Below are 10,348 nucleotides of genomic sequence, written 5' to 3'. Positions count from 1 at the left end.
ATATAAAGACGAAGAGATAAAACACTATCTCAAATAACTTATTTAGTAAATTAACCGGATCAGCGCAAAACACACTTTGAAAATTATAGCAGGTATTTTAAAAACATTTAACATATGCAATAGCATGTGATATAAAAGAGTTGAAAAACGCAAGTGTGAATAAATGCATGTTACACAAATATGTGTCACTTCTAATAAATTAATATTGAAATTTTGTAATCAAAATTACAAATATTAAATTTGTTTAAACGAATTAAACATTGAATCAATTTGAAAAAACTTTTATTTTTCATCTTTGCTCAAACTTTTAATTTTTGTACCCTGCAAGCATTAATTTGCGCCCAAAGAAGGATCACATGCTTTTATTCTTGAACATTTTTCAATTGATATTACTCTTGACTGTTCCTTTTTTACGTCTACTTCTACAAAATTATTTCTAAGCGTACGCCCGTATATAATTGTAGTATTCGGATCATAACCAATCACATCCATCACTTGAATCGGAAGAACTTAAAAAAAATACAAAAAACTATACATCTAGTTGGCAATTCCATTTTTAATTTTAACTTGAAAAGAAACTTACATGTAACTATTCCAGAAGATATTTCACGTTGGTAGCATAAAGTTTGTTGTCTAAAATTTTATTTATTTAAAATTAAAACATTGGAAACAGTTTTCGGAACTTTTAATATATTACTTTTTTTTAAAACTGTTAGCATTAATGATAAAGGCAAAGTAAAACATTATTATTATAAACTACTGAAAATAAAGCCTATTTATTATTTTCGCATTTCATTCAGTTCATGGTAACAGATACACAGCTTTATGTTTAACTTTAATATATAATCAGATCCAGTTCCTGATTTAAAAAAACTAGTATAATAAAATTTAAATGTTGAGAATTTTTTGAAGAAAAATTTTAATTAAAAAAAAGGTTTAGGCTCTCTATTTCATTCAAGGTTGAACAACAACAAACATAATTAGTAATTTATGAAGATAAATTAACACAAACTTTTTTTGTCTATTTAATGATAAAGTTTTATATTTATAAATTATTTAGCCGTAATAACAAAAATAATAAAACTTTAGTGTTTTTCAGATTAAATAGTTTTTTTATTTCTAATCTTGTAGTAAAAAAGAAAATACAGAACTTTTCTCAAAAATAGATATATAAAAATTTATTTATATGTCTATTTTCGTTGAAGAATTGAGAAATTCTTCTTCAAAAATAGATATATAAATAAATATTTGGGAACGTTTTTTAGGCATATGCTTACCGCTATATAAAAGTCTTTATGCTTACCACTTTATAAAAGTCTTTATGCTTACCACTTTATAAAAGTCTAACTTGTGATGCTCCACATTCATAATATTATTTGATGTTGCAAAATGTTGCTGCTGCCTCCTAAACTCTTTAAGTACTCTAACTCAAAACTGTTTGAAAATGCTGAGCTAATGTCGTATAAGATAGAACAAATTATTGAAGAAACAAAAATAATTTTAAAGTTAGAAGAAATTAAATACGCTATTGCAGAAGATACCATTACAAGATACTTTGCATCATTTGTTAATGGATCAACAAATGCTTTTATATTAAAGATTTCAAGTAAAAATAGCGTTTTTTATTGAGCTATCTGATATTGAAACACCTTAAGATGAAAGAAGATACGAATATAAGTCTGGTGAGTTTTAAATAATATAGAGGCGGATTTACCATAAAGCTATAGCCTCATGCTTGAGGGCGACAAGATTATGGGCTGACCCGAGCTGTGTGAAAAGTTATTTAATAAATTTGAATTATGCCGATTTTTTTGATTTTGTTTTTATCAGTTTAATAAAGGCATTTTTTTTTTTGTAAAAATGTCTAAGAGCCTTCGTCGCCTCAGCAAACGTTTTATCTTTATAATCTTTAATACCTTTGTGATTTTATTGCAGTTGCAGTTAAAATAACATTATAAAATTTCGATATTTGTTCAATATTCAATTAAGTGCTAATTTTTTTTTTCTCCAAAATTGAATGTTTTTTGAATTTCAACAAATACTTGCGCAAATCTGTAACCATATTCTCCAAATAAAAATGTCTTAGACACAAAAAACTAATAAATAAAAATAACTTTGGATGCAAAGTTATTTTGAAAGATATTCATTTCCTCACATAGAAGGGATTTTCTGACTGTAAGAATAATTTTAGAATACTAGAAAACCATGAAACTCAAAAGAACAAATCAAGGCTTAGTTAACATTAAACATGTTAACATTTTCTTAAACAATTAAAAAATAAAAATATAATAAACAATTAATTGGATGAAGAAATAAAATGCAACATAAAATATTGTTAAGAAATATTTAAGAGAGAAGTTACTCAAATTAATTAATTAATTAAAAAAAGAGAGTAGTAAATTAAATTTTTATGTGTAAAAATAATTATGTGTGAAACTTTTTGCCACTGAGAGGTTATAATAAAAATGGGACTTATCAAACAATCAAAATTTGAATGGAATGATCGAATCGAACGGAATGATTGGGTTATTCGACCCATTTTTGCAAAAACACTTAGCCTCGTTTTAAACGAAAATAACCAAATCAACAATTTTATCCAAAACAGTTTAGGAAATGATAATTAAAATTATGGGAAATTAAGTACAAAGACATATTATAAATCACATTAATAACGAATACACAGAATATCATTGCAGATTCGACACTATATGTAACAGGAGTTAACCAGCTGGCAATAATTTGTGATATTGAAAATTGTGTAGGAGGAAGTTCTATAATGTTTCTATAAAACAAGCGTAAAATTGCAAACCTCTTGAATAGATGTGTATGAATAGTATTGTCTAATTTTATCATTGAATTCCGTTCTTAAGACAGAAAAAAATCAAGAATTAAATCTAAAAACTTCAGAAGATGAAGCTAAAGCACTAAGTAAATCAAAATTTTGAAACAAGTACTATTGTAACAAACAAATAAAAACAAAGCAATTGTATAACGGGAAAGATTGGAAACAAAGTAAAACAAAGTAATTGTACAACGGGAAACACTGGAAAAGAAAAGTTTCAAATTTTAAACTTTAACTTGATATTTCGTTTTCTTAATAACACAATTGTTTAACACACAAAAGAAAATAAATAATATGAAAATATTGGAAAAAGATTTAAATTTCTAACTAATTTGGTAAGAAATCCTAAAATCAATAAAAAAATCATCAAGCAATAATAGCGCATTACAATGAGTACATTAACGAAAAACTAATTAGTGAGCAACATAAATTAAAATATAGTTTATTGCTTTCTGCTGTCACAGAAAATTTGAAAAGCTCTGAAATATTGCAAATATACAAACAAAAAAAATCAATTAAAATCTTAAAAAATTTAGCATCGATAATAAAAATATTTATTACTTTACTCATAACCAGTTCCAAGACAGAATGAAAACTTTCCAAAATATCCATAATAAAAACAAATATAAATCGGCTATGCTCAAATATTGATTATATGCTCTCTCAATATTGTCAACAGATATTAAAATCACACTATAATTATGATGATATGTTTAAAGAAATTGGCCCGATAAAGTGCTGATAGATGCATTTTATGTGGAACAGTGGAGCTAATTATACTTCTAATGTATAAAATTACATATATTAGTTTTTTTTCCAACGTTATGTTATTTAATATACCTAACTAGCTGGAGTTACCCGGCGTTGTTGAATGTTATTTTTATTTATACCTAATTTTGTTCTCTTTATTTTTTACAATTAGAGGGTGTGACATAAAAAAATATACATGATGTTATGATTTTCTTATAAAACATTTTCAACAAAGACATTTATATCATCTTTTAGGCTACTTGAATGTTTAAATATGTATACTTTTATCTTTTGTGTGTGTGTATTAATGTCGCAGTTGTTTGAAAAATGTACAATGATTTTCTAAACGCTGTACTACAGCTGCAAATTTTTGATGACTGTTATTTCTCATTAAAAATATATTAAAAGTGCATTAAGGATATAATACTTCACTTAAAATAATCACAAGTAATTTATTTTTTTAAACTAATATAAATTCGATATATTTGCAACTTCCGTGCGTAACTTCCGTGCGTGACCTTATATTAACTGCATTTAAACAATTGCTGTAGCTCTATGATAACAGCGCAGTACTGTAACTTTCGGGAAATCTTTACTAATATATAAAATGTAATTTGAAAAAAAGTAATTGAATAAACTTATACTTTCCGAGGAATTAAAGATAACTAATCTAGTAACTAAAACTGGTATTTTTTTCTTCCAAGCGTGATTTCGTCTTAATCTTAGTTTACTCTTCGATAAAATTATTAATTTTTACAACTCTTTGTTTATAAAATATTTATATAGATTAGAACTAAACGATAGTAACATGGAAATATCCAGTTTTTAAAACCATGATTCAAAGTCTCAAGGTAGAACAAAAGAGCTGCAAAATACTGCAGAAAACCAGAATAAATGTTTGCTGAAAGAGGATGGTTTAGAGAAAGTACCCAAAAAAGGTACCTATCAACTCGGCCCTCAACCATGCTGTCCAAGTATTGCTAAATAGCTGTAATTTATTGTTTATTATTGTATGTTCATAATTTCACCCATTAACAAATTTCTTACTTATTGATACAGATATAAAAAAATTATAATAAAACTTATAATGAAAGAAATATTTTACAGTTAAATAATTACATTAGTATAATTGAAAATAAATCAAATTATAACACTAAAATCACTTAGCTAGAATTAAATAAAATAGTTACACAAATTGAACAAATTAAACTTACGAAAACAAGAAAGAGCAACGATAAAAAAATAACAACGATTAAAATGGGTAGCAAATAAAAAGCTGACTAAGCTAACACTTTTGTTGAAATAGAGTTAAAGTATTATATTAACAAACTTGTTTACTACGAACATCTTTTATCTGTTACAACAATTGAAAAATAAGTTATGAATCCTATACAAACGTTTTTAATAACCAAACTTTTAAAATTTTTAATTCTTTAATTTTTTTAAAGTTTTTAAAAAAGTTATTTGATAAAAAAAACAACTATGCGTAACGGCTGATGAGATAAAAAACATCAAGAACTTAAAATGAAAGTAGATTAGTTAACAGTTAGCACGGATCCTGATAATACTAACCTAGCCGAACGCCACTTATATCGGGTGATAGCGTACACATCAAGGTACCCTGTGTTGCAAGTTTTCAAATCTTTTAATTTTGTCTGCAGAAAATAATTTAATTTGCATGTTCAAACTAAGTGTAACCTTGAGTTACTAGTGCAACAATAAAAACACCTTTGAAAGGAGAAGCACTTTATTTGATAAATATTAATGCAAATGTAGCATATGACTGTAACAAAATATGGATAAAGTTTCAGCCGGATTATTTAACTGGTTAAATCCCAGTTATCCCGGGATTTAAGGCAGTTTTAGTTTATACTTTGTTATTATTTTGTCACTATTTTTATTCATTTTCATTTTCAATTTTCATTTACTTCATTTCCATTATCATTCATTTTCATTCATTTGTTAGTATTTTGTCACTATTTTCATATGTTTTTTGTCACTATTTTCATTTTTTTTTGTCACTATTTTCATATGTTTTTTGTCACTATTTTCATTTTTTTTTTGTCACTATTTTCAAAATAATGGTTACATGAGTGTTCTACAATGTAATACCAACAATTTTTGTTATAATTGTTTTATTGCTATAACTACATTGCATAAAAATATCAACAAAAAGGTATAAACTTTTTTAAAAATGCATGAAAATATTAAAAACCGGTTGAAAAATTTTTCATAAAGATGCCTACATAAAAAATATAAATATTTAGATGACTAAAATAATTGACAAATAAAAAGTTTGGAGGGCCAGTCTAATCCGGCTAATTAAAAAGTTTGGAGGGTAGGATGAAATACTACCCACCAAACTTTTTAGTAGAAATGAGTTATCAAATAAAATCTCATATGTCAATAAGCAGAATAATTGTCATTAAGCTAAATAATTATTTTCAAAGAAAATAGTTATTAAAAATGTTTATTTCAATTATTTCTTTAAGAAAGAGTTTTGTAAGAGTTATATTATATTTCATTAATTTTTATTTTGATTTTATTCATTTCTTATAAATAACATTTGCTGGTATGTTAATGGATTGTCGTCCAATATAAAATCAAGTTAATTTTTGTAAAAGAAACAGTTCGATTTAGTAAAGTCGGATTTAGTAAGTTGCTACAATGCCAAATCAAGCGAAGTTTCGATTTTTAAAAAAAGAGACAATATTTTTTCTCAAGTTTATAATCACTTTAAAAAGAATAATTTTGAGGTTTTAAACAGACTTTCTGAAAAAATTTTCATCTAAAGATAAATATTCATGTTATGGTGTCAGGTTAAGATATAACCAGCCAAAATTGACCACTCTACCTCATGTAAATTTAGAGTTAAATACAGGATCATATAACAACGAAATACAGAAACTACTGAGAACTGTTACCAAACATCAATCAGGAAGATGTTAGAGCCAAATATTCATAAGAATTTCTCTAGATTAGGTCAACACTTAAATAAATTCTTTACCAGCCGTGGCTAAAAAACTATCCGCTGAAAAGTAGATTATGGTATAGTTGCTCACTATGGTGGTAAAGATTTTTTCAAGTTTTGTCCAAGCATTATTGATACTGCGTTAAGCGTAGATACTAGCTCACCGCATCAAAAGCAACCTCTCACTCTGGCAAAGACACTGGTGTTAAGAGAAAAATACTTGTTGCGGTAGCAGAAGATTTGCTAGGAACTCACTCCAACATTGAGCAAATCTGTTCACTGAATAATGCAATATGAAAGTTGCAAATAAAATTTGTGGTCTTCAAATCCATTTAAGATTTACACCCTTATATATGATAGGACGTCCAATTAAAGTGTCTTTTTTTAAGCCTAATCTAGAAACTTGCTAACACTGAGCTCATTCAAAAATCTGGTGTGATTAAGGCTCGTGCATAGTTGTTTTGGAATTAAATTTGAAAGTCAAACATAAGTGGGCCGGACAATGTTTTGATTTTGTAAATAATTCCTCCAATGAAATTGAATCTCTATATAGGAGTAAATCATCTTTTCAAGATACTTAAAACTGCTTGGATAGAGGCAGTTATATGGCCAGGTGCTCTCCTTATTCAACTGAGCACATATTATGGGGGGTGGAGAGCAGTTCGAGGGAAATGAATCCAAGAAGCTTTTTGAAAATGTGGATGTGCTTCAGCAATATCAAAATTCAATTTCTGTCCCGAACATTTTTCACATAACTGAAGCATTCAAAAGTTTATGTTTAGTTGTAAAAGCTTGGTTTGGGTTCATACTTTAATCAAACTTTGCTGAAATAATTGAATATTCTAAAAGGTGTTAATTAATAATAATTAGTGCAAGCGTAGTACCATTAAAAATTCACACTGCCTTCTACTGCATCAAAGTTTTTTTTAGTTCCAAAGAATACCCCTTGAGCCCTATAGTAAACAAACTGTCAAAACTGTTCATCAAGACTTTTATAAACATTTTTTAAGGTATAATTAAAACAATAATTATCCAGAGTACAAAGAAAAACTGTGCTGCAGCATAACTGATCTGAACAGTAAGCATCTTTAAAGAACTGCTACCATAAATATATTACCATAGCTACTACAGTTCGATGTATTAGATTAGGCAGTAGAAAAGCTTGCAATTTATAATGAACATTTTAATAATTTTAATCCTTAACTCCTGTAATTATGAATTATAATAATGTATGTAAAACTATTGAAGAGTATTTGAGTAAAAGAGTATATTTAGCTACTTTGTATGATTCGTAAAAACCTTCTTAAATACATTGACTTTCAAAGTCAATGTATTTAAGAAGGTTTCAAGGGCCAATAATAACTATTTTAGCAGAAATTTTTTTTTTACCAACTGACAGTCCTTTTAAAAGGTTTTGCACTTTTTTTAGAATTATTTATTGCATTTTGCAGTAGTTTTTACTTTAGGATGAATTGAGATATTTGCGCCTTGCATTAGCCAATTTAAATCACTCTTAAAATAGCAAATTAATATTTTTGTCTATAGAATGAAAATTGCACAAGTGGCAAAAAAACAATTAAAATAAAAATTGTTGATATTATATAGTAGAGCACTCATGTAACCTTCATTTTGAAAATAGTGTTTAAATATCACTGGTAACGTTTTGAGGTACAAGTAGGAAAAAACTAATAAAATGTAAATCAAGCTGCCAAAAACTATTAACCAGTGAATCAATTTGACTGAAATTTTATCTAGAGTTAGATAATATCAAAACTTCACTTAGTTTAAACATTCAAACTAAATTATTTTCCACGGACAAAATTAAAAAATTTGAAACATTACTAACATCTCACTTAAGCCAGTTTCTACAAGTATACTTTTGCCTCTAATCGTAAGAAAACGAGTATTATTAATTAAAGATGACTGAGCTTTTGTCAGAAAAATTTCAAGAGAGATTAAATCATAAAGTTGCAATATGTTATGTGACATTGTTAAAATCTATATCAGTCAGTATGCCATAGAATCTTGGGATAAAAGTCTTAAAATTTTGAATAAATAAAGATAAAGAATTGATAGATGGAAGATTTAGTCAGCATCTTTTATTCTAAATCATAACAATTTTTTTTCTGATGAACAGTTGTTTCACAAAAAAACTGAAACAGCCATGGGTACAAATTTTTGGCCAGATTTTCATAAGAAGCTAAGCTTTTTTTTATGAATCTCATCTGAGTACTTTTTTAACTATGAAGTTAATCTTACGGAGAAATTTTGTTTTAGATATATTGATGATGCTTTTATTATCCGGCCAAAACCTAGACGTCACAAAATTTAAAATTTCTTTAACTAAATTAAATGACTCAATTAGTTTTATAATTAATTTTGGTACTGAATTTTTATAAAATGGTGTCACTTTTTATTTACTTTTTAGACATTTCAATTATTATTGAAAATTACAAACAAAATTTAAACAGAGTAAACAACTTAATAATATATGAAAACGCGTTTATTATGTGAAAACACATTTATTACAAAGAAAATAACACTAAGAACTATTTAAATTGTAACAGTCATCATCCATTTTACATTTAAAAGTATTCGTTATAATTTAGCAAAAAGAATAGTTGTTTTTGCTTCTCACTACGTTATCAAAAAATTTTGCCTAATAGAAGTAAAGTTATGGTTAAAAAATTTGATTACCCGTATAGTATTACAGAAAAAGTATGTCATAAGGAGAAATTGCAAAGAACAGCAGCACAAAAGATAATTACAGAATTGTTTTCTTGAGTGACAATCCTTTACAGCAATCTTAATTTTCCATCTTATGTTACTAAAGTAAACTTTTTATTTAAAGTTTCTTTTAGGAAATAAGTTAAAAATGTGTTTTTATTATATTCATCATTGGCTTTTAATTAACCTCTTAGTTTACTCAGAAAACTTCTGTTAATATTGAAGTAACCAACAAGAAAATCAGGTTATTCAAAAGCAAAGATATTTGATGCAAAATTTGCAAACTCTACCTTCAAGAAATAGATGAGTTTGAAGCAACTAACGGAAAATTATGGAAAATAAAAAGTTATATACTTAATACAGTTAAGACGTAATTTTTTACCTAAAGTGAAAATAAACAATCCACATATGCTAGTAAATCTTATAATTTACGATTATGCATAATCGGAGATATTTTTAGCAGCAGAATAGGCCTATCTACTGATAGATTTGAAAACCATATTTATACCTGTCAATGTGCCCGAAATAGTGTTTTTGAACCTTTTATCAAATCTTTTGTCTTCTTTAAACTTAACAATGAAAAAAATTAAACTGGATCAAAGGCATACACATTTAATTTCCTGTATTTAACTACAAATTTATTTATAACAATCGTTGCTCATGGTAATAATGTGTAATTTACATTTTTTGAATATGGAAATCTTGCAACAATAACAAAAACAGCACTGATGATTCTCAGAAAGCCCTCCACAGCTAATAAAGTTTAAGTATAAACTTTTGTGTTAGTGTACTTTTCAAAATATTTTTTATCAAAAACATTTTAAGAGGGTAAGACTTGCAAAAGATCAAGAGTGTTCGTCGGGCGATAAGCAGGTTTAAAAGTGGTAACAGGCGATAAACAGGTTTGAAAGTGGGAAAAGCGACAATTAGTGAATTTGAAGGAACAAGAAAGACAAAAAATGAATTGAGACTAAGAAAATTACAAAGTCAAAGTAACCTATTGGAGATAATTTCCAGGAATAATATTGTTAGTGTATTTTTTGGTTATATTTGTTGTT

General features: G+C 26.7%; 1 protein-coding gene across 1 annotated transcript in view; it reads right to left on the bottom strand.

The window, feature by feature from the left end:
• Positions 1 to 265: 265 nt before the first annotated feature.
• The window catches only part of LOC136089265 (uncharacterized), a 33,499-nt gene continuing 23,416 nt past the window's right edge, over positions 266 to 10,348 (bottom strand). Inside the window, exons 4-5 of the mRNA XM_065815112.1 lie at positions 584 to 633; positions 266 to 509 (exon numbers count right to left, since the gene is read on the bottom strand). Of these exons, the coding sequence (XP_065671184.1) occupies positions 331 to 509; positions 584 to 633 (229 nt within the window). The 3' untranslated portion in view covers positions 266 to 330. The remainder of the gene's footprint in view (positions 510 to 583; positions 634 to 10,348) is intronic.

Source organism: Hydra vulgaris, chromosome 13, assembly GCF_038396675.1.
Source record: "Hydra vulgaris chromosome 13, alternate assembly HydraT2T_AEP".
In the NCBI taxonomy this organism is placed as follows: Eukaryota; Metazoa; Cnidaria; class Hydrozoa; order Anthoathecata; family Hydridae; genus Hydra; species Hydra vulgaris.
The sequence above is the reverse complement of the archived record's forward strand: the minus strand, read 5'-3'. Positions and strand labels throughout refer to the sequence as shown.